At 46.5% G+C, this 27599-nt stretch overlaps 1 protein-coding gene across 1 annotated transcript in view; it reads left to right on the plus strand.

Moving 5' to 3' along the window:
• Positions 1 to 19531, plus strand: part of LHX4 (LIM homeobox 4) — a 28766-nt gene extending 9235 nt beyond the window's left edge. The window contains exons 3-6 of the mRNA XM_077156785.1: positions 7450 to 7652; positions 11832 to 11986; positions 12386 to 12557; positions 14689 to 19531. Coding sequence (XP_077012900.1) covers positions 7450 to 7652; positions 11832 to 11986; positions 12386 to 12557; positions 14689 to 15083 — 925 coding nt within the window. The 3' untranslated portion in view covers positions 15084 to 19531. The remainder of the gene's footprint in view (positions 1 to 7449; positions 7653 to 11831; positions 11987 to 12385; positions 12558 to 14688) is intronic.
• The last annotated feature ends 8068 nt before the right edge of the window (positions 19532 to 27599 follow it).

Below are 27599 nucleotides of genomic sequence, written 5' to 3' on the forward strand. Positions count from 1 at the left end.
TGCCAACCCCTTTTCTGCCACTAACTGAGCTGTGTATTCTGAGCAAGTCACTACCCCTCTGAGGGCTCCAGAGGGGTAGTGGAGCCCTCAGAGGGGGCTCTGTGGAATTCTCCTCTGTGGAATGAGGGGGTTGGACTATATCACTATTTATAAAGCTTTTTTAGTAGCATTCATCTTAAAATAATAAAATGGAATGCTCTTTAAAAATCAAAGCATCATATACCTCCCTCCCCCAAATAAAAAGCAGAGCACCATGGAGCAATTCTGAGTGGTGGGGGTGCTGGGAGATATATGTGTGGGTGTGTGCAGGTGTGTGGGGCTGTGTCCCCACTCCCACTTCACCCCCCAATGCTCTAATATTTCTCTGGTATCAGACCTTTTCCTAAAATGGCCCCGCCTATGTCAGCCGGCTGTTCTCGGGCAGAACTTTACACGTCCGTGACATGGCTGTGGCTTAGAGTGGGCGGTGATATATGTTGGAAATATTGGTACATACAGTAACAGTAAATATCAGCAACTTACCTGTCAAGTGTGGTGATAGATAAAAGAAATACATGTAGGGAAGTGTCAGCTGGGAAAAAAATATACGGCCGACACTAAATCACCGCCAAGCAATTAAAGCATAAAATCAAGTTATGCAGTATTTTGTTTCCTTGGGATGGTGCAGCGTGCTGCGGAAGCTCACACGCATGGGGGGCTGATGGGGCATGGGCTGCCCCCACCGACTGTCCTCCAATGGAAGGGTCACATGTGTGCTAAGAAGAAGGGACGCATCATTGAGGAAGGGCACTGGGTTCAAATCCCAGCTTCGTCGTTCATAGCCATGAAGCCTTGGGCAAGTGACCTCACCTCTCCAAACTTCAGTTTCCTTACCTAGAAATGGGGGACTATGTATTAATTCAAGCCATAGAAGTGGGACATTTATTTGTTCATTCAGCAAATACTCATTGAACTAGGTGCTGGATTCAGCAATGAACAAAACAGATAAAAGTCCCTACTGTCTTGGAGCTTGCCAAGCAAAGAAAGAAACACACTATGTCTATTGGAGATGAGTGCTCTGGAGAGGGAAAGGAAGAGCTGGGGGTGGGGGTGGTCAAGAACAGCCTCCCTGAGAAGGTAACATTAGAGCAGAGACCCATGGAACCTGCAGGAGTGAGCATGTAGGGATCTGGGGAAAGAGCGTTCTGAGCAGAGGAACAGTGCAGGTGTCCCAAAGAGGCCAGGGTGGCTGGGTGGGATGAGCAAGGGGGAACATGGAGGAGACGAGATTAGAAAGGTGATGAGAGCTGAATGGGGTAGGGTTTTGTAGGTCATTAAAGAGAAGAGACTTTGGCTTTTACTCTGAGCGAGATGGAAGCCACTGGAAGCTCTTGGGCAGAGAAGCAAGATGGTCCGTTTTCGGTTTTAACTGAACCATGTGGCTGCTATGTGGGGGACAGGGTGAGGGGTCAGGGATGAAGCCCAGTGACCTGCTAGGAGGCTGCTGTAGATGAGGGGCATGGAAGCTTGAACTGAGTTGCAATGGAGGAGACAGTGATTGGCGGTCCAATTCTGGATATTATTTTGGGAAAAACCAACAGGATTTGCTGATAGATCCTTGAGAGAGAGAGAGAGGAGTCAAGGGCAACTCTTAGGTTTTTGGCAGGAGCTCTCGGAGGAATGACCTCGCCAGGATCTGAGATGGGGAAGAACAAAGGAGGGGCAGATCCTGGGGACATCAGGAGTTTGGTGTTGGACATCCAAGCAGAGATGTTGTGTCGGCAGTTGAGTAGACTTCCAGGGCAAGGCCTAGGCTGCAGCTGGAAGCTTGGGATGCAGCCACACAGGAGGCATTTACTACCATGAGATGAGGCAAAATCACCAGGGTAGCAGGTAGAAGAGGTCCTGGAGATGGAGGAGAATCTGCCAGCAGGAAGGAGCCTAGTCAGGAGAGCTGGGTCCTGAGGCCAAGTGAGCAATGTGTTTTAAAAAGGAGGGGGAGAGCAAATGTTGTTGAAAGGCCCAGAAAGACAAGGACCAACTACTGGACTTAGCAACGTGGCGGTCACAGGTGACCTTGACCAGGGTCATGTTGGTTGATTGGTGGCGTGGCATCCTGACTGGAGAAGGCCAGGAGCAGGGTTTTTTGAGACCCTGAGTCCAGGCCTTCTGTTAAGAATTTTGTTTGAAAGGGTGTAGAGAAATGGGGTGGTAGATGGAGTAGGTCAAAGAAGGTCTTTTTTTCTTTTGAGTTGGATAAATAGCAGCATGCTTGCTTGTTGATGGGAAAGATGCAGCAGAAAAGGAAGATGGATGAGTGGGAGGCCAAGGGGATGGTAGCTGGAGGACATTCTTGCAGGTGGGGAGCAGGCGGGGTGGGGGGAGCGCGTGGAAGGTCTTTTCTGAGAGCTTTTGTTTTCTCCAGGCCACCAGCTGAGTCTGAGGATGGGAAGCTTGAGAGAGAGCAGGTGTCGAGGAGGTTGGGGGCAGTGAATGGACTGGGGAAGTAGATTATGCTTTCTGGGTCCTCTGGAAGAGCTCTCATCACTCTAAAGTGAGCCCAGTCAGCAGGGTGGCGTGTTTCCCCCCAGGATTGGGGGGGGGGGCAGGGGAGTTGAGGTATAGGAGTGATGTGGACTCTCATGGAGCCTTTTTTGGGTAAGGAGGGCAGTGGGGGGCAGTGGGAAGGTGGTCAGTGGGCCGGCTGCTCCCATGGGCTTGCAGAACCGTCAGAGTTGGGATTCCAGAAGGGTGAGGTAGGGGACAGGAGGTGGTGGCCTGCTGGCGAGAGGATGGCAAGTCACTCTTGGAGGTGTTGCAGTCACTGGCACCACAAGGTCTAAGGTGGACCATGGGAGTGAGAGGCGAAGATGATGGGGGCCTTGATCTTTGGGGGGAAGAGGGCAAAGACTTGAGAGGGCAGGGCAGAAGGATCACCTGTGTGGATGTTGAATTTGCCAAGAAACGTAACGGGGGATGGTGAGCCAGGAGCTGAGCTGTCCAGGGAATGAGGAGGTTGGGGATGGGGCTATGACTGCCCCATGGAAGGGTGGTAGAGGCTGCGGCCTGAGGGCCTGGGGGTGAGACTGAAATGCTGCCACCGTGCAGGGCCCACAGTAGCTGCTGGATAGACAGGAGCTGCCTTTCTTACTAGTGTTTCAGTGACCAAAGCATGGTACCTGGGCCTGATCATAGGACAGTACTTAAAATCAGGACTGGGCCAGAGCACCTGTGCTGCAGGATTTATGTGTGCCTGGCTCCAGAGGTGGGTGCCAGTGGGGTTCCAATGTAGGGCCTGTCGCCCTCTTTCTGCAGGATCCAGGCACCCTCAGGTCTGTCCCTGCCCGGCCCTTGAAGAGCATCAGGGGTGGACAGATAGGCAGACAGATGAAGCAAAGGCAGAGACCCAAGCGATTCAAGACCTGGCTGTCTCTCCAGGGTTGAGGGTAGCGCTGGAGTCCGCGGTGATGTCTGTGCATCTCCCCCGGCCCCCAGGCCCTGGCTCCTGGGCCCCCGCAGCGGGGTGGAAGGGATTGCTCAGGGACGGGAGTGCCAACTGTGGGGCCGAGGGCCCCGGGGCAGGCCGTGATTTGTAGGGTTGGTGGCCTCTTGCTGACAGCCTTAGAGCCTGGGGACCCCATAAACTACACAGCTGGGGACACTGGGGTGCGGGGGAGCGGGGCCCCTCTGCCTAAGTTCCAGGGCCAGGGTGCACGGCTGGCTCCTCAGTGGTTTGCTGCCTCTGACGGGCAGCCCTGTGCCCGCTGTGTCGGGTCAGAACTGAGCTCACACTCTTCTCCCACGTGGCTGTGTGAGCTGGGGAGGGCTCCTTACCTCTGAGCCTCCGATTTCTATGTTAACAGGTATCCTAAGACCCCTCTTTCTGGTTGGCCTCAGGAAACATTTCTGTAACAAACCCTTATGCTGAGGATGAAAGCCAAATGGGGTGGAAAGTTCTGAGCTTGAGGAAGCCGCAGGCCTCATTTCGGCCTGAGTTTCAATTCCCCTTTGCTAGGAGCTGCGGTTATGTGGAGTGCCCGTTCTTCCCTGACGGCTTCGGACCAAGTTTTAAGGAGCAGTCCACTCATTCATTCATTCATTCATTCATTCAGTGGGCCTTTGTTGTTTGCCTCGCCTGGGTCTGGCAGGGGTAAGAGAAATGCTAGAGGTGCTGGTCAGAGGAGGAACTAACAGGAGCCATTCTGAGTCCTTCCTTGCATTTTCTTCATTGTTTTGAGGTCAGTTCCAGCTGCTCCCTCTGGAGAGGAATGGCTGTCCCTGGGGCCTGGCCAGGCAGGTAGCCCAGAGGTGTGGTCTTTCTGTGAGTGACAGCAGCGGGGTGTGCCCCGAGTGGACAGGGCCCTGCACACAGCAGGTGCTCAATGACAGGCCCCCAGGCGGGGCTGCCTAGAAAACCCTCGGGGAGCGCTGCTCCCTGGGCTGCCGCTGCCCCCACCGCCCACCGCTGGCCCCCCTCCGGCTCGGTCAGGTGGGTGAGCCTGCGGGGCCAGTGTGCAGCCAGCTCTGCCGGCGCGGAGCAGGGCACTCTCCAGTGGCCGTGGGTCTCGCCATTGCCCGTCCCAGGACGAGCCACCAAGCCTGTTTGGGCCTTGGCCTTCTCAGCTGTGACTGCAGGGCCGGTCTAAGATGTGGGAACTGGGGGACAGGGCCTTCCTCACGTCCACCCTCCGAAGGACAGCGCGCTCTTCCAGGTCCGCGACTCCGGCTGGAGGTGGAGGTGGGGGAGGGGGGGGCTCGGGCCAAGGGATGGGAGCAGCTCCCGCAGCCAGGGGTCCCGCTGACCGTGCCCCAGGGGAGAAAGGTAATGAGGAGCCACTTCCACTCACCATCGGTATAAATCCCACAATCAGGAAAATTGCTTCAATCGCTAAAAAATGCTGGTGGGAAAGTCCATTTATTTTTCATTTTTCTTGTACACTTGCAACCCTCACGCATAAATCACTGTCGGTATGTAGATTAAATTTATCCCCCGTTATCTTTCATGTCTCTGATGCGCTGGTGGTACCGGGGGCCGTGGTGACTGAGGGCCGCCGGCGCTTCAGCGGAGAGGGAGGGGAGGGCCGCGGGAGGGTCCTGCTTGCCCCGAGGCTCCCCCAGCCCCCCTCGGCCCCTAGGCTGCCCACCGAGGGAGGACTTGCTTTTTGAGGAATGCGGGGAGTTCTCTGGTGCTGCTTCTGCTCCAGCTCCAGCAGCAAAGAATTTGGGCACATTCTCGCGACTTTGGGTGGTTTCTGTGGGATGGGCCGCGGCGAGACCATGGAGGTGGAGTTTCATTTTTCTAACGCCTGCTTCGTGAAGGAGCCTAGACTGGATATGAAAATACTGGCATTTTGACAACACAGTCTAGTAACACACATCCAGGCTCCTTTCTCTTTGTTCCCCAAACGCACACGCACGCACGCATGCACGCACACGCGCACACACGCACACGCGCACACACGCACACGCGCACACGCGCACACGCGCACACACGCACACACGCATGCACACACGTACACAAACTCTCTGACATGCACGCACATGGAGCCGCGCTGGGCGAGCTGTCTCCTCTCCTCTCTACAACAGGCCGGGGCAGCCTGGGTCGTACCTTTGTTCTGGCAGGTTCCCTGTTGTCCAGCCTGGATTGGGCCATCTTTGTGCATACCCTCTCCATCATGGATCATTATTTGCTGATTTGCTTATTCAACAAATCTTTTTTAACTCTACTTTTTTTGGGTCCTGGACCATTCTGAAAATTTGATGAAAGCTCAGTATCCTTCCTAATGCACGGTTTTGAACAACTCAGTACGGTGGGGAAGGGTGTTTTTCAAAGTCCATCCTGGGTCTCGGGCTGAGAACTCCTGCTCTAAAAGAGAGGCGCGTTCCCATGCACCCCCCCTTCCCCAAAAAGAGGCGTTCCAGGAATTCAGGAGTTTGGGATCCTCCCAAGCCAAACGTCTCAGCCCTTCCCACCAGCACCTGCTTGCATCTTGCCCCAGCAGAGCAGTCCCGGACCACACTCCTGGCTCTTTGGGGGTTAACCACCTAGACTCAGAGACCTGCCCCCACTTCTCTCTGGGACACCATGTGCGGGGGGAGGCGGGGGGTACAGTTCAGAAGCTGCAGCTGGCCAGACCTGCTCCAGGCCTCTGCAGCCCCCTCAGCAGGTATCATTATGGCATAAGAGACCCATCATTCTGCATTAATCTGGGATTCATCATGATAGCCATGATCATAATTAATTTATTTGGTATTAATGTGGATGAAATATGTACTGTCCTTTCAGGAGAAATCAGGCTGCCTATAAGCATTAGTTAAAAGGACCATTAAAATCAAACCTTCCCCAGATCCATTAGGCGAAGTCTTTCATCCTGAAGAAGATAAAGTTCTGCTGTGTGAAATGTCATGAATAATTAGGTTGATTGCTGTTTTAAACTCTGCCCCTGCTTCCCCAACCACTCCCGCCTCCCTCCCGAAGCCGGGAAGACTCACCTGCGGCAAAGCACCCCTTTCACTGCCCGTGTCTACACTGGCCCAGTAATTTCCCGTAGTCTCCTACCATCGCTGTACAGCTCTGTTGATGCTCTGGCCAGAATGGGGAGAGGGTGCTTAAAGGACCCCTCTGGGCATCTTCTAAATGTGCCTATTTCTTGTCAGCCCAGTGTGGCAGCAGGTGGTTTCCTTTTTCCTCGGTGCTGGTCCAGAAAGACCAGGGAGAGGTCGGATGCAGTATTTTCCACTCTGAGGTTGGCAAGATTCCCAGCCCCAGAACACTTCAGGGGCTTACAAATGCGGATTCTTGGGCCCACCCAGCCCATCAACCCCAGGGGCTGTGCGCAGGGACGGGTGGAGGCTGGCACCGAGCTTTAGTGTGGGCTGGGGGGAGGGGAGGGGAGACAGTGGGGGGCAGGAGACAGAAGCCCCCAGGGACACCCCCACTCTGCTCACCGGGTGCGATTTCTCGGGAGCTCCAGGGTGGACACCGGCCTGTGCTGTCTCCCAGCCTCACGGGACCTCCTCCGGTGGGGAGCGTGCAGAAAAGGTTTTTGCTGGTTGCTCTGTACCAGCCCATGGGAATAGGCTTTCCTGGGAGGCTGCTGCTCTCGGCCTCATCAGGAGGCTGAGGGAGAAACAGCCTGTTCATGGAGGGGACCTAGAAACTCCTCCCCCTGGCCGGGCTTCACTGATGGGGTGTTAATGGGACATCTTGGAAGCCTGACATGTCAGCTTGAACAAGGCTTTGGGCACTCTCGTCCTGATACAATCCCTTCGTTCTGTGGTTGAAAAGCAGTGATGCTAGTTGGAGGCAGAGGGGAGTACTAGAGGGTAAGCTCTGGGTGGCCCGGGTTAGGGGGTGGGGAGCCCCTGGATTCGCTGGAGTGATGGGGTGGGAGGGGGGCCGGTGGAAGTGGTGGTGGGGGGAGCCAGGGACCCCCTTTGTGCCCTAATCCTTTTCTGCCGCCCTGCCAGGCGCTTCGGCACGAAATGCACGGCCTGCCAGCAGGGTATCCCCCCCACCCAGGTGGTCCGCAAAGCCCAGGACTTCGTGTACCACCTGCACTGCTTCGCCTGCATCATCTGTAGCCGGCAGCTGGCCACGGGGGACGAGTTCTACCTCATGGAGGACGGGCGGCTGGTGTGCAAGGAGGACTACGAGACGGCCAAGCAGAATGGTAAGCGGCCCTGCCCGCTCCCCTCACACCTGCAGGCCTCTGTCCAGGCGGCCCTTTCTTCTCTCTGCCCCTCCCGAGCCATTCCTCAAAGCCCAGCTCACACACCACCTCCGAGAAGCTTTCTGAGATCTGCACAGTGAGAGTTAATTCCAACGCCCCCCCCCCCCAATCCTTTAGCACTTGCTGACTTTTTTGAAGCAGTAATTGATTAAGGGCTATTTCAAGCATGCCTGTCTCCCGCACTAGATGCTTAGGAGCAAGCAGGAAACTTGTCTTCACCCTTTTGGTGGACTCCTTGCCTGGGAAGGGGCCGGGGCTGCTGAGGGGTGACTGGGGGTGGACACTTGGAGCTGCACCTGAGTCCCGTATCTGGGGACATCCGCCCACCCCAGCCCTCCACGCCTCAGAGGCCGCAGTCAGTGAGAGCCGTTAGCCTAAGGCATCCTTAGAATGGGCCATCTTGCATGTCAGTTAATTGTGTTTTATTTTCCCTCTCACACCATGAGCTTCTCCGGGGCAGGGACTTCGGGGCGATGACGGGTTGTCGCATCTCCCCAAGCCCAGGACTCTGGAGCAGGTGCTCAAGTCAGATACACCAGGATGCAGAGGAAGGAAAATTGGCTACATTCAGGGAAATTCCAACTCAAAAATATAACTCTCCCCCACCCACTGCCACCTGCCACTTCAACTACCTCAGGGGCCATTTTCCATGGTCTGCAGCAGATGTCCGCTCTGGCTGAGGCCAGAATCATGCCCCAAGCCAGGGAAAACCTGCCCAAACCTGGGCAGCCTGTGCGCAGGCACTGGCCTTGCCCTCCAGTGCCGTGTTCTTGGGCAGTGCCTCGGTGGGTGTGGTTCTGGCCTGTCCACTCTCAGCAGGCCGGGTGGACTGTGGCTCCTTGTGGCCCACCCTCCTGCTTCCCACCCCCAGCTGTGGGTCCCATGGCCAGAACCGCCCTGGGCCCCTGGCTCCCCAGAGTCCCTGCAGTGTGGGGGCGTTGCACTGTCCACCCCGGCTCTGGATTTGGGATTTGGCCAAACTCAGCCTGGAGAGCTCAGACTCATGAGCTCCAGAAACATCAATTTCTTTGCTTTTGATTAGAACTTTATCAAATTAGGTGTAACTGTGGAAAGCAGCTCTCATTGACAACTCTGGGCTTGAGGAAAAGAAACGAAAGCCCTAACAATTTCATATATGTCCTTCCAGATCTTTTCTGGGCACCACACATATATCATACATATTAGGTTAATACATGCAGAGATTCATTTTTTCTTCACAAATGGAGTTTAAAATAAGGGATTTTGGGTGGTGAAAAGACAGAAGCAATTCACAAGGGCCCTTTATGGTGGAGCAACGGGAGCCTTGAGCTTGGCTTTGGCTGGAGGCAGGAAGGCTGCCCTGGGGCGCGCGCTACAGGTTCTCCCTGCCGCTGAGGACCTCTTCTCCCGCTGCACCCACAGCCCTGATCCTTAAGTGTGGACAGAAGTGTTCGGCTTACTTCCTCCAGGGCCTTCACAAGCCCACAGCCCAAGGACGTTTGCTTTAATATATTAATCTGCTCTGGCTGCTTACAGCTCCCTTGAATGCTGTTGCTTGGGAGTCAATTGTGACGTCACAGATTAGGGCATGTTGTCAGGGATAAACCATCAAAGCAGATGGACTCAGGGGTACCAAGACGGTTCAGGACTCTAATGTCCTTCACTGGAGATGATAAGAACGCACCCCTGCACACCTGCCCTCCCCAACTCGCAGCGCGTTCTCACGGTCAGAGCCCACCCTCAGATCCGACACTGCACACCACCCGCTGCTGCTGTGGGTGGCTCCGGAGAAGGGGGACGTCAGTGTGGACGGGTCATAATCTAGCTGGAGAGCCGGGAATCTCACAGTGGGGCCAAGGATTTTATTGAGGAATACAGCAGGCGAGGGAGAGACACTGGACTTGGAGTCGGAGGTTATGGGACATCTCTGGTCAGCATGTACTTGGGGGGGGGGGTCCCTTGGACAGCTGTGTAACTGGCTGAGCCTTGGCTTCTCAGCTACATATGTGGGGTAATAAGACCTGCCACGTGGGGGCTGTTTTGCTGAGGCGTAGAGATATTTCTAGTGGAGAAGAGAAATACAAACAAAAAGGTGAGGCTTGCTTTAGGCTTAAAAATGGCTATAGGTTACATGGTACTTCCGCCCTGTTCCCCCTGCTTCTGGCTGTCATTCAGGTGCAGACGTCTCCATGCTGTGCTATCAGACAATCCTTAGTGTAATAGGGGAACGCAAGTGAGTGCATTGTGGGCATGTGGCTCTTCCTTTCAGTGTTGTTCCTGTGCCTCTTTCAGGCTTGCAGTACCCTTGAACTAAGCTGAGGATCTAATATCAGCTATTTGCACCTCAGTGTGAATGATTTTGTTAATTTGTTCCATCTCCTTAGATTTTTGCATTTTAATATACTGAGGCTGCATTTTATATCAGGGACAAGTCCTAGAGACCCTGACTTATTAAAAACTAATGACTTATTTTCCCATAGGAAATTAGACTAATTTTCCCAAAGGAATTAATGTAAAAAGTAGGGGGTGGGGGAATGTATTCTAGGAGCACGTAAATCTATAACCGGTGAAATGTATCTTTGCCTTAATGCTACTTTTTATTTTCTCAGCATTATCTCTAACACCTCATGGAATGCTCTCTCCTAAATTAACAGCCTGGTGTATCACGGTCTCGCCTGGCTTTCTTCGTAGCGTTTTATCACATTTAACTTCCGTACCAAAGTTATTGATTTCTGGGTACATTTTTCAGCATGAGCACTGCCACCACTACGTAATGAATACTTGGATGACACTGTTATAGGTTATAAAAAAGATTTTAAATTATAACAACAGTGAATGTTAAAATAACAGCATAATAGTCCCCCTAATCGAAAGAAAAAAGCCCTGTTCACGTAAACAGCAGGGAGGAGTTAATGAGACACCAAGAAAGAATGACAGGGTTATATTCCAGTGGCTCTGCTACTGGCTATTGTGAAAACAATTTCTAATTCCCTAGGCCAACATGTTTTTAAATTAAGTGATTCTTGATGAATTAAAAAAGCTTTGGTGGTCTAAGTTCAAAGTTTATGTATTAATATTAAAATAAGACTGTAGCCATATTTTTAAGCTGTCTTTAAGCAATGTTTAAAACCTCAGTCAGAACCCATTTGTGCACTTCAAATTTGCATGAAATACGATTGTGCTGTAATCTCTATAAACATAGAAGGGATTAATTCCTTATAACAGAATTGAAAGAATTTTGGAGGTTTTCCTCAGCCTTCTGGGATCTTGAGTTGTCTGCTCAAAATCCACTGAAGACACTGTTGATCAGTCAGTATGTTGACCTCAACACTCCATAGACCCGTGTTCTTCAAAAATTTTTACATGATCCACAGCAAGAAACTCATTTTATAGTTTGATTCATACACATGTTCTATACAGCCAAAACAAAACAATTTTCATGAAACAGTACTCTCATCCACTCTAGTCTATCCCACCCATCTCATCCCATTCCATCCATCTGATTTCAGTTTTAGTTTTGAACAACTAAATTGACTTTACAACCCACTAATGGGTTCTGACCGAGCTTTTGAACATTGCTTAGACAGCTAGTGAATGTGTCTGTGCACCCCGGCTGGCTCAGCCTGCTCTGAGCTGAGGAGTGCCATGGCGAAGGTACTGCGGCTGAGGGCGGGACCTGGGGAGAAGACAGGCTCTTGATGGGAGAGAGGGGCGGGGGCGCCTGGGGCAGCACAGCACACGGCCTTCACTGTGGTTTGTTCACCTTCAGAGCCCTGGCTGAGATTTCCAAGGCTGGTAACTCATGAGGATGTCCAATCACAGTATGACTGTCCTGAAAGGCAGAGACTCATATACATTCAGTGCGATGAATGGCTGGGAGGCTGGACTGGCAGGGGAAAGGGAGCACCAGAGGAGCCAAGGGAAGGACAGTGCTCCTCACTTTTCAGTGACTTGAGAGGGGCTTGTGGTGCAAGAGTAAGCTCCGTGAGGGTGGGCACCACGTCTTTCTAGCATTTCTGCCCCCTGTCCTGCACCTAGCAGACACCATTACAGGAAGAAAGGGAGGGAGGGAGGGAGGGAGGAAGGAAACCCAGTTACTTCAGCGGGACGAACCCAGATAAGGAGTGGTCTTCATTGCAGATGACTCAGAGGCCGGAGCTAAGCGGCCTCGGACCACCATCACAGCGAAGCAGCTGGAGACGTTGAAGAATGCTTACAAGAACTCCCCCAAGCCTGCCCGGCACGTGAGGGAGCAGCTTTCCTCGGAGACAGGCCTGGACATGAGGGTCGTACAGGTGAGGCACCAGCTTTCTACCCTCAGGATTCCTTGGATCTGGGGATCCTGGCCTCGTCACCACTCTTCATGGGCCTGGAACAGGGTTAGAAGATGTCCTGAGCTGTCTCTGTACTCTCTCTATATGGGGAGGCTTTAGGGAGCCTTAGTGACGCCACCTCCTAAGTGGTGTCAGGGATCCCCTGGGGGGAGTTGGACTTAGGGCCGTGACACCAGGGAATCTGCCAGAACTGGGGACAGAATTCTGAGGCCTAGGAAGAGGGAGTCAGGTGTGCCTGCACTCCAGGCCCTGAGCTCTACTGAGGCTTCAGCCTGTTTCCAACTTTCTGCCTTGGGGGGCCTGGAGGTTCTGGGTTCTTGGCTTTGGGTCTTGAGTGTGTCCCCTGTGCTTGTGTGGCAGGTTTGGTTTCAGAACAGAAGGGCCAAGGAGAAACGCCTGAAGAAGGATGCGGGGCGGCATCGCTGGGGGCAGTTCTATAAGAGCGTCAAGAGGAGCCGGGGAGGCAGCAAGCAGGAGAAGGAGAGCTCTGCAGAGGACTGTGGGGTTAGTGACAGTGAGCTGAGCTTCCGAGGTGAGCAGGGTTGGAGGGGCCAGGCTGAGGCCTTAGGAAAGTCCCCAGGCAAACAGTAGTTCCTAACACTCAGGAGGGATCTTTCTTGCGGCCTTGGCAACTCCCTCCTGAGCTGTGGATTTTCCCTATGACTTGAAAGGGTGGGGGAAATTGGTAGTGGCTCCTGAAGACAAGGAATAGAAAACAAGAAAGCATTGCTGCTGAGGTATGGAAGCTGGGATCCTTGGGACCTGGCCAGGCCCATCCCCTGGGCCCAAGGCCTCCTCTCCTTTCCTGCTGACTGGGTGCTCCCTCACCAGCCCATTAGCTGTGAGCAGATACCTGCGTCCCAGCCTTGTGCCCCTAGCCCCTCTCCAGCATTTCTCCCCTCTGCAGGGGCACTAACCTGTCTTCATGGTCCCTGAAAGTTCCAAGGCCCCATTCCCTGGTGAAATCAATATTGTGAGTGCATGTGAGATGGGGGACTGGCCTTGTTTCTGAAATCCCTTCCCCCACCACTCACTTCATCCTCTCCCCCGCACACAAGCTTTGCAGCATGCGCTATATTCAAATTTGTGCATCAGCAAAATTGCAAATTACTGCATGTTGTGGATCCTCAGGTTGTTTGCAAATAGCCATAACTGCAAATATTGAATCCTCAAATATGGAAGGTCTTCTGTGTGTGTGGGGGAAAGAGTTCTGAGCTGGGGGGTCTGAAACCTGGTTTCTAGTTGTGGCTCTGTCAAATCGATTCATTGCTTCTGAGCCTCAGTTTCCCCATCTATAAATTAGAAATAACTGTCTCCCTCCCAAATGCCCAATGTTTTCGGGGAGAGCAGTGAAGACAGGCCACCATAGATGTGCTTCGAGAGTGCTAAGCACATTCTTATACCTGGAAGGTATGGTTGTTCCCACAGGAAACCTGTGGCTCCCACAGTGCCCTGATCATATGGGAGGACAGGTATAGATAAAAGGCCAAATAATGGCTATTTTACAGAGGAGCTGAGCTTTCATCTTTCTACTCTCTTTAAAAGACATGAAAGTCCCCATCTCCTCTTTTTTTTTTTTCCTCCCTTTTCAAGGGTAAATGGGTAGGCCTCAGGAAAGCTTGTCAGAAGGGATGGAGTGCCAGAGTCCAGTCTGGGGAGGCCTTATACAGGTATTGATGCACAAAGCCAGGCGGTGTGGGAAATAGCCACATTTGTTTGTGGGGCAGAGGATGGAACGAGCCACCTGCTAGGAGCCTCGTGCTCTGAGGGGGTGGTAGCTCAGCTGCACAGTTGCTCTGCGGGACTCTGAAAAGAGCGCAGGGGCATTATGCTCAACTTCTAGGCCTGTTGGCCAGGTTGAGGCTGCTGAAACCAATGTCTGAAACACACAGAATTGTTAGATCTTGTACTGTAGCTCTCTTCTGTTGGGTGCAGCAGGTCCTCTGGGCTGACATATCATTGGTCTGTATGGGGAATTCTATAATCCCTTCTAAGGACTAAAACTGCTTCTGTTGGAGAAATGAATTCTTTCAGGTGGCAAAGATTTGATTAGATCCCCTTCATGAAATTCTTTAAGAAACAAGAAGAGCCATTTGCCTTAATCAAGCCAATACTTTGTCTTCAGTGAAGATCTTATTTTCCAAAAAAGAAACCAAGCTCTTTGACATTGAACCTCTTTTCCAGGCAGACCAGAAGGATTTTGTACACGTCTAAGAGTGGTCCTCAAATGCACTTACCATATGGGCCTGTTTGTTTCCAAACCAATGAAACCAAACTCCTTCCTAAGCCTTAACGCTTTTAGAGTAAATCTTGTTAGCATACAGCTTCCAATTATGCTGTGGATAATGTTTGGCCCACTTTTTGATGTAGCAAAGCATCTCAGGTTCATGAACCACAACGGGACCAACTAGCTCACCAAACATTTATCTAGCCTTCTGGGACCTGGGATTTTAGAATCGCTGAAGGTGTTTCTTCTGTTTTTCCCCTTGACTTGGTCAGTCTCTGGCTGTCAGTTCACCATGTGGGGGCATCTGACCCAGGCTCTGCAGTGAGGCAGCTGACATCCTGGGCTTCTTTCTTGATAATGTGTATTCCTGGGTTGTGAAGAGCAGGGGACTAGAGTCCTGGTGGCTGACAATAAATCTCCATTCTTTTGTCCACAGAAGATCAGATTCTCTCAGAACTTGGACACACCAATAGGATTTATGGCAACGTGGGGGACGTTACAGGCGGACAGTTAATGAATGGGAGCTTCTCCATGGATGGGACAGGACAATCCTATCAGGACTTGAGGGATGGGAGCCCCTATGGAGTCCCCCAGTCTCCATCCTCCATATCGTCCCTGCCATCCCACGCTCCTTTGCTCAATGGGCTGGATTACACGGTGGACAGTAATTTGGGCATCATTGCACATGCAGGGCAGGGAGTAAGCCAGACGCTGAGAGCCATGGCCGGGGGACCCATCTCTGACATCTCCACAGGAAGCAGTGTAGGCTACCCCGACTTTCCGACTAGCCCAGCTTCTTGGCTCGATGAAATGGATCATCCTCCTTTTTAAACAGCTCTCCTCCCTACCCTTCTGTCCTTCTGGCTTGAGAGAATATCTTCAAAGATCAAAAGAGACTTGCCTTTTAAGGACTGAAAGTGCGCCAATGGAAGTTTCCATTATTTTCAATGGAAGACCTCCACTGATTCCTAGAAGGTTGTGAGACCATTCTAGGGCATTATTTTCTTGGGGCAGTAGTGGGCGAGCAGCCTCCTCTCAGAACAGCACAGGGATATATAGCCTAGAGCTATAGGGAATCCTGGCTTGTTGGCTTTCCCCTCCCACCCCGCTTAGAAGCTTTGGCTGTTCGGTGCTGTGAGAGCATGAGGTGACTCTGACTGCCACCTTGGCCTTTGGGAACTCCACTCTGACTGGTGTATTTCACACAATGCGTCCCAAACCACTGATCTCACCAGAACTGAGATTCCTGAGGTAGAGGCATCATGTCCCTTCAGTATAATGAAAGTGATTTCTCAACCACCCGTATTGAACCCTGATTTTCAAAATAAAAAAATCAGTTATTAAAAGTCAGTGAAAACTTTGATGGCCACAATTTGACATTAAAACATGCCCACTCTCTTTTTTGTTGTTGTTGTGAAAATATGACTTCTTAACGTACCCTGGAGGACAAACCAGAGAATATTTGTCAATTTTAGTTTTTAACAAATTCCACGAATATCACCTAATCTCTGATGGCAAGAAGTGATTTTCATTGCAGATGACTTCGAGGCTGGTGCTGAGTGGTCCTGGACCACCGTTACAGCGACTGCCTGATGAGTTCCTTCAGTGCACAGTGTGCCTTTTTAATTTGCTCATATTATTTATTCCATAAGACAGGCTGTGGGTTACAAAATGATCAATACTAAAATATGGAGAGAACAGAACGACAATCAGTGAAACATTTGTAGACACACTTAGATTCCATACATGCAGATACCAGTCTCCCAGAGCTCCCCATCCTTCCAGGGTGTCTATTTTGAAGGAGCTGCAAACCCACCCCACTTGCAGCGAAAGCCCTCCCCCCACTTTAAAAATGAAAATTTTCTCTGCTGTGCTAGTTGGTTTAACTGAAGGGCCATCTTGGTCTCTTGAAGGTATAAGAGATGCTTGTTGGCCAGTCCACATGGGAGGAATAATTTAGAGAGCAGTCGTAAAACCATCCAAAGTGTTCCAAGTGGTCCTTGGGCTGCATCTCTCTGGGTTGCTGGCTGAACTATGCCATGCCCGGTGTTCCAATTCTGCACTCAAAAAGGCAAAGCTCTCCAGCAGATGGCTTACAAGCATGCAGTAGAGTGCCACTAAACCAGAGGCATGGGCAAGCCAACCCCTGCTTTATGAGCTGCCATTCCTGCGACAGACAGACTGCACTTGGATGGGAAATACCATCATGAATGGTGCTTCAGCTCCCACGTTGTGCACCATACCCCTGTTAAACGGGAAGTCTGCCATGTGCAAATTGAAATTTAGTCAGGTGGAATTTATCCCAGTCCCCTTGGGAAATGTTTTGCTTCTTCCGGCCCCCATTCTCTGAAACAAGATCAGCAGAGTATGAAGATTTTGAGAAGGCATTGCCTTCCTTTCGATGGGAGCAAACACCCTAAAGAACTTTCCTTCTGTTAATGGTTCATCACCTTTTGAGGACTGTGAAGATTTAGTCTGGTTACCAGATGAAAGGAAGTTTATCTTTGGCTGCTGCTTCCTTTGTAAACCTCTTATCAGGACTAAACTAAGTTCAGTTAAGCTTCTTGAAAATATAAAGTCAATAAATTCCTGGGATCAGCCTTCAGGCCACCACCTCTCTGACCAATTTTGTAGTGTATTCTTGTTTTTTGGTGTACTGCAACTATAGTAATTTTTGGGGCAGAGAGTCTCCAAATGTAGACTCTTTCCTTGAGGTTCCATGTTTACTGACAATGGTATGCCAAACCTATCCACTTCTGTGCTATTGGGAATTACCCAGTAATGTGAAGAGTTGGAGGTGAGAGTGATGACACAAATGCAAGATAACAAGCCATGTGAAAAGAAAATGCGGCTGTCTCTTTGGAGGATCTGTTAAATACAACATTGTTAGCAGGTTGCTCACAATACACATGAGAAAGGTGAGAAACCAGTTTAAAAACTTGATTATCTGGCTTAGTATCTCATGAGATTCCAGAGGAACTTCGTATTTTTGGTGAGTATAGTAGGAAGAGAGCAGGATTTTTAAAGGGGGGGGCATTCCCAATTCTGCATAGTACTGTTTTTTTTTTTTAGGATCAAATTAAGTAGCTATGAAGTTGACCGCTTTTGTTTGTTTGATGTGAATTAATCATGACTTATTCTCAATTCAGTGGTGGAAGAGTGGAGGTCTTCCTCGCTCATACTAAAAAGATAAGTCTCATGTGGAACTCAGTGCAGTTAATGTTGGTGGTAATTTCTTTGGTATTGGTGGGATTGGATTTCTGGAAAAACTCTTCAGAGAGTACTGGCCAAAAAGCCAGGATAGCTTTATTTACGTTCCCCAGAAAGCAGCATGGCAAACACTGATGCCTCATTTAGAAGCACAGCCACAACAGGGCTCAGATTTTAAATGCATTTCCTTGCAAGTGGGGTTAGCATTGTGGATGGGCTGGTGCCACTAATGGGCCACTGCATGCCATGACTGTTCCATGGCTCTTCTGTGGTTTGGAGATGGAGAAGAAAAGAACATTACCTTTAGATTCTCTTTAAAGGCACCCTCTATGGTTCAGCAGTCTATCATTGAGGTGTAAGGTTGTACATCGTAACTGTTTTCTCCTTTGTTAACCATGACAGGGATGATTTTTCAAAAACTGAAATGAATCCTAGAAGCACTTGTAATATTTGGACCTGTCTTTGGTTCCAAGAGAGCAATTAAGATAAACTATTATCTCCAGTGTCTGGCTGGTAGGCTTCAGAATAGGAAGCTTCTGAATCCAGGAGCAAATTCTTCAAACAAAATAAAGGAAAACAAACAAACAAACACCCCCCCCCACACACACACACACAATTCCAGCAATAGCTAACACAAGCAAAAACGGGAACTGATGGGCTAAGGATGAATCTATATTTGCTGAAAAGTAATAAAACCATGGAAGAAATATCAAAACTAAGGGCTAAGCTCCCATTGGATAAATCACATTGTTGGGAAGCTTGGTCCATGACCCTTTCAGGGACTGGCTGTGCAATCTTAGGCAAATTCAGCCTTTATGCTTTCCCCTTCTTGACTCATTTGATAGTTTATAATGTAAAATGAAAGGCTACCATATTGATAACATTGTTCCTGTAAATTAGTACAGTGGAATATCAGGGAGAGAGAACAAAATCGACATAAGAAAAGCATTTGGCAGTGTCCTTAAAAGTTTTTTTTTTGTTTTTTTGCCATTGTAAAACATGAAATCTAATATGGTAACTGGGGGCCATCAGCACTTCATAATTAAGTACACTTTGCAAGGAAGTATAAGAAATCTGTAGAATGAGACTACAAACTTAAGCTGGATACTTTGAAATAACTTCCTCTTTGCAGGAGGTGGCTATAGGTTTCACATGAGCAAGAGAGCTGTGTATTGTGTGAGCGTCTACTATCTGGACCCTACACACCCACACAACCCCTCCCACAGGACACGACTGACAGCATTGGTATCACCATGGAAATAATGACCATACTTCCTTGGCCACTGGGACCTGGAAGGACTGAGGAGGCTCATTTTTAAACATTGCACTTTAAAAATTGGAAACCATGAGATGAAGAAAAATTCAATTAAGCGGAAATGAGTTTTGTTTTATTGCCTGCTGCTGAAGGGCTCTGGGCATGCTGAAAGCTAAATAAAAAGCACATCACTGGCTCTCTCTTTCTTGGATTGGTCAATTGGCCCTTTTGGCAGTAGTTGCTCCAACTGCTTTAACACAGTGACTCGAGCCAAAAAGAGAGAGCTCAGCAAAGTCATCCCATCCACACTCTGCTTGGTAGGACTACACTGAAAGCACAGTTTCATGCTGCTAGCTCTGGTGAGAAGACAGCTGCAGGTTTGGGAGGTGCGCCAAGCATTCCTTTGCTTAGGGAGGCAGAGCACAGGGGGACAGAGGAAGGATACCCCACTCCCATCTGTTGCCCACCTAAAGACAGAAACCATATTTTCTTTCCCACTTGAGGACTATGTTCAGCCAAACAAGCACTTCAGGGCTGCAGGACCCAGATGTGAAGCTGCTCTGAGCTTGCATTCAGACCTCAAATCCCTGGACCCCCCTAAGCGCTCGATTGTTGCCTTCACCCTTCACATTGTAAATTTTGTACAGTTAGAAATGATGTCTCATATCCTGGGGGGAAAAAAAGAAAAAGATAAAGACCCACCCATCCTTATTTACTGCCATGTGACTTCGGAAACCAGAAGCTGGTGAGTTTGTTTGTATATATGCCTCCTGTGTGTTGGCATGAGATGTGTATGGTAAAACTATGTAAAATAAAGACGGAAATTCTTTAGAAACTTATGTGTCTTGCTTTTCATTTGGTTCTCTGGAAGTTTTTTTTTCTCTTGACATAAAGAGAATAAAAAGCTGAGCTGATATCAAATCCTTTTACCACTAGAAAGAAACCAAAAATACAACTCTGAATGCCAGAACTGCTTACAACCATGAAAATACCAGATCTATTCAATAAAGTGATTAGAGGAAGTTGCTGATTTTTCTAATAGCCATTTTCTGTGGCCCAATCCTCTGCTTCTAGACTCTGGGATATGGGCAGAAAAACACCAGTTGACCACATACTTTTTAGTTACTGTTTGTTCTGTTACATATGTAAAGTTCTTCACACATCATCCCCCCCCCCCCCAGATGTAGTTTGTATAAATGTCTGTATTTGGGTGGGAGGTGGACAGAGAAACAGAAAGACCTCATCTGAGATTCTGGACAAACTTTTCTAAGAAAATCTCCATCCAGGTGTTTTCTCTGTAGTAGGCTGTATTAGCATGCAGGACCTTAAGTTTAGCTGAGATGGAAAGAGCATCAAAGACACTTTCATCAAAATAATTATTAAAAAAAAATTAAAGTCATAACATTTCATTAGATCTGGGGTTACATCTTAGAAAAACTAGAGTGTTTTTCCATTAATGATTAGTTTTGTTTACCTCCAGAAAATCCAGAGCTGCATTGTCACATGGTAGCTACTAGGCACATGTGGCTATTTAAATTTAATTAAAATTAAACTAAAAGTTTAATTGCTCAGTGACAGTAGCCACATTCCAAGTGCTCAATAGCAACATGTGGCTAGTGGCTACCATATTTGCACAACAGAGAGAAAATACTTCCATCATTGCAGAACGTTCTACGGGGCAGTGCTAAGAGTTTGGCTAAAGAAAATGGGCAGAGAAAACTCATTTATCACAGTTCAGCTACTAGTAGTCCTGGAGTATTTGGTAAAGTATTCTGAGATTCCACAGATAGTGGCAGTGCCAACTTCTCTGACATCTTACTTTCTGTGTGGCATGATTGTTCTTTTTTTCTTCCTCCTTTCCTGGGCAGAGGCAACTGAAAAAAAGAGCCTTACACATGATGACAACTTGCTTAGGTACAGTGCAGGCTCTGGGCCTCTGAGTTCTGTCTAACCCTGTGCCTCTACTTAAGTCCTACACCCACTCTGTGCCTCATAGTCCACTCAGGTAAACAGGAAAGATACTACCTCTGAGGCAGGATGCCCAGTGAGATTCTTGGGTGGCTAAAGGCCCTTTAGTATAAGAGGCCCAAAGTGCTATCAAGGAGAGGGATTTATGAATCCTTTTCAGAATCATCTCCTTGGTAAATGCTTCATTAGGCTGAGAAGGTAAAAGACCTTTGGGCACGTACCTACCAAGAGAAGGTGGAGAAGATGAGAGCATCAAAGGGGAGTGGGGTGCTGATAGGGAGTACAGGAGATTCTGTAGATAAGGTCTTTTGTTGTTGTTGTTTTGTTCAGTCCCTTGGATGGTTGTTAAAGAAACTCACAAAGTGGTTGCGCAGGGCTCTGCTGCTCTTAAATGTGGTTCCTCCTCTCAGCATTTCTGAGGCGCTGCTGCAGGGCCTGGGGGTGCTGGTCAGTGCACGCACTAGACACCATGTCTTTGGTAGTTTAGCTCATCTTCCTTCCTCAAACCTTTTTTCACCAGCCTGTCTATATTGAGTCTTTGCTATCAATACACTAACAATTGTTTTGAGCCTATCAGGCTCGTAATTCATCAGGTCATTTCCACTTTGTGGAATATAGCTTCTACCACAATGCTAACCACTTTTTTGAATTATAAAATGTATTCTCAGCTCACAAAGACAGGAGAGGATCTGGGTTTTTTCCTGTTTGGGTCACTAGAGACTAGCTCCTGAGCAATCTGATTTTCTGACAATAGACTTTCCAAAAGGACAGATGCTTAAAGAATAAAGGAAAGACTAACTGGCCAGAAAGAATGAAATAAAATCCAAACTTAGAACAAAAAAAAATGGAGGCTCCTCAGTCAGTGTTTCTGTTGCTTTCCTATCTTTTAGTCCCAGGATTCTACTAAGCTAAGACCAGAAAAAGACAAAGAGAGATCAAGGCAAGGTGGTACGTCAGCAATCCACAAGTCTGTTTAGTCAAGGTTTGACAGAATAAAACAGGTGATCCTCAACGTATCTGAACATACTTCCTTGGATTTAATATATGAGACTTATTTTTAAAATTGCCCTTGGAATCTAAAAAGAATATCATTTAATTTCTTTGCTGTTCTTTCTCAGAAAAATGCTATTTCAATTTTGTCATTCAGAATTGCTATTGCCTTTCTTCAAACTCCTTTTGTCAGGCTGTGCAGTGAGTGGTAAACAATAAACTTAGTATGCTTATTTGGATCATGGATACTGCAGGGAGGTAAATACTGTTCAGCCACTGCTGCTGGAGAAATACCATGAGTTGGGAGGGAGGAAAAATGCAACGTTTATAAAATGAGGCCAAATCAGGAGGAAGTGGGACTTTTTTTTTTTATCATACATCTAAAAAGAGTAATAAAAAACCCCTCAAAACTATTAAATAAAAGTTTTTTAAATTATCAGCACCTGCTATAGGAAGGATGTATCATATTCTTTTAGAGAAAGCAGGACTGGGCTTTTGCATGTAACATTCATGTCTTTATCATCTCTTTGTTCAGTTTCTTCTCTTATTTTTGTTCAGCGTGATTTCAGAATTTTTCCTTTAGAATGCTTCCATGTTATTTTATAATTAAACGAACAAATTACAGACAGTCCCTAATAGGATGCACATTTTCTCTTTTAAAAACATTGACAGGGCAGTGCAATGGGGGCTCAGTGGCAGAATTCCTGCCTGCCATGCCGGAGACCTGGGTTTGGTTCCTAGAGCCTGCCCATGTCAAAAAAAAAAAACCCCCCAAAAATGATAAGGTCAAGAATAGCAACATGGAAGGGGCTCCTAGCAGAAAAAGGTTTACAGATTTATTTATACCAAGGGTTGTTCAGCAGACCACTGACCTGGCCAGACCTTTCAAGGCTGACAGAGGCTGGGATGTCTCTCGAGCTTGTGGGAGAGTTGCTTTTTATTTTTATTTTAAAAAGATTTATCTCTCTTTGCTTGCCAACCTTGAACTAAGATCTCCTGTTGGTCAGGAGAGAACTGGGAATTTGGGAAAAGACAGGAATTGCTTCCTGAAAGATAAAATATAGATCCCCAAAAGTGGTCTTGGCACATACACAGAGCTGGAAGTAAGTTCTAAAATAGGCTGTTAAAATGGTAAATAGGTTTAAACAGATGGTTTCTGCACAGCAATGCAAGGACTATAGGGTTAAATCTCATATTTTAGTCCCCTGGGACTAGCTTGTTATTCCAGAAAAACAAACATTTACAAAGTTGACAGCTCCCTCCCCTCCTCTAAAGTGGAGTCCTTAAAGGTTGCCTGTTCACTGGTCAGCTGATAGGTGGCTGCCTTTGGATAGTGACCTAGGGAACAGAAAGTCACTTTTTCAGCACCTGTCAATTGCAAAGCTTAGACCTCACCCAGGCTGGAGGAATATGATAATCAAGAGACTATATTACTGGTAGACCAGGATTTTTATACTCAGTGTGTGCTGGCTTTATTAAAAAAAAAAATCATTTTAACATTTAATGCTTCTCAATTAAAGTGATTTCCTGGAGTGGAGGCCAAGCTTCATTTAGAATGCGCATTAACCACTTACTGTAGTGGTAGTTAAAGGCACTGAGGGATTTAAACAGCAATCCACAAGTCTGTTCAGTCAAGGTTTGGAGGAATAAAGCAGATTATAAACAATAATATATGTCTTTCTTTTCTTTTTTTGGAAGGGTTCCAAACTCACAAACGGAGCTAAAGTGCTATAAACATATCCAGGACTAAGCTTTGGGCTCCACAAATGTACTCCATGAAAGCCACAGGCACTGGCAGTACCGCTTTTTATCTTGTGTGTGTGTGTGTGTGTGTGTGTATGTGCGCACATACTTTAAAAAAGCTTTTTATTATACAAAGTGTCCATCAGCTGAAGTTACACTCTAAATATTAAAATGGAAACCAGGACTAGTACATAAGTCAGAGTAAAAATAAATGCTGGTGCCACTGTGGGTGGTAAATTTGTTTTTGTGGCTTAGGGCAACATATTGAAAGTCACCTCTCTAATCCTTAACATCCTCATCCTCCTGCATGTTCAGCCAACTGTATTCAGTAGTTTTAGGTTCAAGTAGTCATTTTCTTACCTTAAAAAAGAAACCCGGGCAGGCCACGGTGGCTCAATGGTAGAGTTCTTGCCTGCCATTGCCATGTTGGAGACCCAGGTTTGATTCCCTGCCCATGCAAAAAAAAGAAAAAAGAAACCCAAAGCGAGTGCCTAGAGTTCTACCATAAGGCAAATAAATGCATATGTCAGCAGCTCCATGTATGTTTCCCATCTGTTTTTTACCTGTGTTCCATTGTTTACTCACGTTCATTCTTTTTAAGACATGTAGGAAGAACACCAGCAAGGAAGATTGTGTCCTGAGTAAAAACCAGCTTGCAACTTTGAACACTTGATCTGGCTTTTAGGGCCAGGAGGTTTTGTACTGGTGAAGGAAGGTATACTGCCCTCAGAAGTGACTCTAGTACATGCATTGCAAAAGAAGAGTGAAATAGTTAAAATACTGGCATTTAACACAACAAGCAAACTCACTGCCCTCTCCCTCTCTACATGGGACATGACTCCCAGGGGTGTAAACCTTCATGGCAATATGAGACAGAAATCCTAGAATGAACTGGGACTCAGCATGAAGGGATTGAAAAAATCTTTTCGATCAAAAAGTGGTGGAGAGAAATGAGACAAAATAAAGTGTTAGTGGCTGAGAGATTTCAAACAGATTCGAGAGGTTTTCCTGGAGGTTATTCTTATGCATTATATAGAGATCACCTTTTTAGTTAAAGTATATTGGAGGCTGGAGGGAAGTCCCTGAAAATGTAGAGCTGTGTTCCAGTAGCCATGTTTCTTAAAGATGGTTGTATAATGACATAGCTTTTGCAATGTGACTGTGTGATTGTGAAAACCTTGTGTCTGATGCTCCTTTTTTCTACGATATGGACCGATGAGTAAAACATATGGATTAAAAATAAATACATAATAGGGGGAACAAATGTTAAAATAAATTTAGTAGATTGAAATGCTAATGATCAGTGAAAGGGAGTGGTAAGAGGTATAGAAAAAAATAGGGGAAAGGCTAAAATATATTGGGTAGATGGAAATACTAGCAGTCAATGAGAGGGAGGGGTAAGGGGTATGGTATGTATGAGTTTTTTCTTTTTATTGCTTTTTCTGAATTGATGCAAATGTTCTAAGAAATGATCATGGTGATGCAAATACAACTATGTGATGATATTGTGAGTTATTGATTATATACCAAGAATGAAATGCTCATATGTTAAGAATGTTCATGTTTGTATGTTGTTATGTTTAAAAAAAATTAATAAATTAATTAAAAAATAACGGCATTTATTTTATAATTGTGCCAAGAAAAGGTGATACAGAAAAACAACAACAAAAAACAAACAAAAACCAGGAAATAAAATTTTGAAAAATTCATGTATAAAAATAAAAATACTAAGGAAGAAATAAAAAGCCAGGAACTAATAGCTTTTGATACACACAAGCATCATCCTCCCTACTTTTCAGGGAGGAGCAGGACAAGAATATTTCAAGGATAAGTGAATAAATATTAGGTTAAATAGCTTTTCCTGTTCAATTCTTTAGTCTAAAAAGGAATTTTAAAAAGTTGATCATATTGGTACATAATGAACATGAGGTGGTAAGTATAAAAAGGAAGTTTTTTTTTCCTGTGTCTGATGAAAATCTCTCTATTTTGACCCCAAGTCTCTCTCTGGTGAAGGGACCAAAAATGATTACTCAAATAATTAAAGATGTTCAAGGTTAAGTTCTAATAATGATTGCAATACTTTCATAAGTCACATGATTAAAAAAGATTGCACTAAAGACTTTCTGTGTTACAAGGAGAAAGACCAATGTATTTATTTAAATCCATGAAGAGGCCGAAAATGCACCTGTGAATGTGGCTGCTTTTATTTTAGCTTTAGCTTATCCTGATAATGTGGTACAGGGAAAGCTTTTGGGCTTGTATCATAAGACTTAGAAAATCATCCTGATTTTCAATAAGATCATGTATATCGAGATGCTTTATATATAAAATGAAGCCTATATAAATGGACATTTTTACTGCTTCTATTTGGATAACCTTGGACAAGTTCCCTGACAGCTCTAAACTTCAATCTCCTTATTTGTAAAATAGAGACAATACCGATTTCTTTGTATTTTTAGGATTATTCTGAGATTCAACTGAGATGCTTGTATATAAAAACATTTACAAAAGTAAGGTGCTGTTATTATTATTCCATTAAAGCTAAGATTCCATTGCTTGTAAGACACACTATTTTAAGTATCACTAAGGAAAAAAATGCTGCCAATTAATTACTATGACATGTCATTGCTTGTAAAAGATATCCAATTTTGGAGATGTTAAAAAGTGAAGAAATAGGTGTCTTAGAATTTATCGAATATAGTACTGTAACTACTACTAATTTCAATTTAGTAATGTAAACATTACTAAATTGAAATATTACCTCTTTTGTGATAAACATTTTTATAAAGAGGACATTTTAGGGGTTTGAAATTTGATAAAAGCCTTCATGTTTCAACTTAAAAAGAAACATATAGTTCAACCAAAGCCTAAATTTTACCTGGGCACTAATTTTTTCTGCAGCCTAGGTTCAGCTCTGCCACACTCGCACACCTTGTTCATTAATCCTCAGAGATGCTGTAATGTACATGGAATAATCTACAGCCAAGTAGTTAAACCTGGCAGGAAGCTAAGAGACAGCTATTTAATGGAAAGGTTCATTAGATCATAGCAACCTTTTAGTTAGAAGATGCTGAAACATTAAACATAAGATATAAGAGATAGGGGGCGGGCCATGGTGGCTCAGCAGGCAGAGTTCTCGCCTGCCATGCTGGAGACCCAGGTTTAATTCTCAGTGCCTGTCTATGCAAAAAAAATAAAGTACTAAGATATAATAGTTAGGATTACAGATATCATAGTTTAGTTGTTACCCTCTACCTGACAAGCACAAGAGATAACAATATGCGGCCAGTTGGCTAACTTCTTACATCTTATTAGAGACATAATTATACTAGATTAAAAAGATTTAGTTTATCTCTGTTAATTTATGGATTTCTCTGAGACTTTTCAAGATAGCTCATGTAATATCCTGAGATAACAACATATAAACAATTCTAAATTATCCATGGAAATGGGAAAAGGGAATGACAGTGGCCTATAACAGTATTTGTCATTTACCAGGACCTCATGAAATATTTATGGATTGAATGGAGAAGAGCTTTGAAACTTCAACAAGTTTTGTGGTCTAATGAAAGGTCTGAGACTCAGTAGACTATAGGTGCTAGTTGTGGTTCTGCCACTAACTCTGCTTCTGATCTCTAGCAATTTGATTTACCTGGTTGTGTTTCAGATTCCCCCTCATTTAAGTGGCTTTTACAACACTTGCACTACCTACCCTTTATAGGGTTATTGTGGAGAGATGGTGAATTGTTATGCCTGTGAAACACTCTGAAAAGTTAACAAAAGCGAAACACATATGATAAGGCATTTTTAATCATATAGAGTCAACGTATGGGCTAATTTCTGCTCTGCAACAGAATCAGAGGTTAAATAGATCAGGAACCAACTTCTTGGCCAGCTGCATCTTTGAAAATCCCCCAATGTGGTAGTCTGTGATAAGATTGTAATCTATGCATATCATTGAAATCTTGGCTGATGGTAAAAAAAATGTTTCCCTCATTCTTTGAAATATGCATGGAGTTCATGGATGGGCTTCAGGAGATCTGTAGAACTCTTTAAAATTCCACAACATTGTGTTTTAGGGGAAGAGGTGCATAATTTTTCAGAGTGATATGGAATTCCCCAAGAGTTAGGAACAATGACCTAGAAAAGAGACCCAAGCCTGAGTTCCGAAGATAACGTGA

The sequence above is a fragment of the Tamandua tetradactyla genome, chromosome 4, assembly GCF_023851605.1.
Source record: "Tamandua tetradactyla isolate mTamTet1 chromosome 4, mTamTet1.pri, whole genome shotgun sequence".
NCBI lineage: Eukaryota > Metazoa > Chordata > Mammalia > Pilosa > Myrmecophagidae > Tamandua > Tamandua tetradactyla.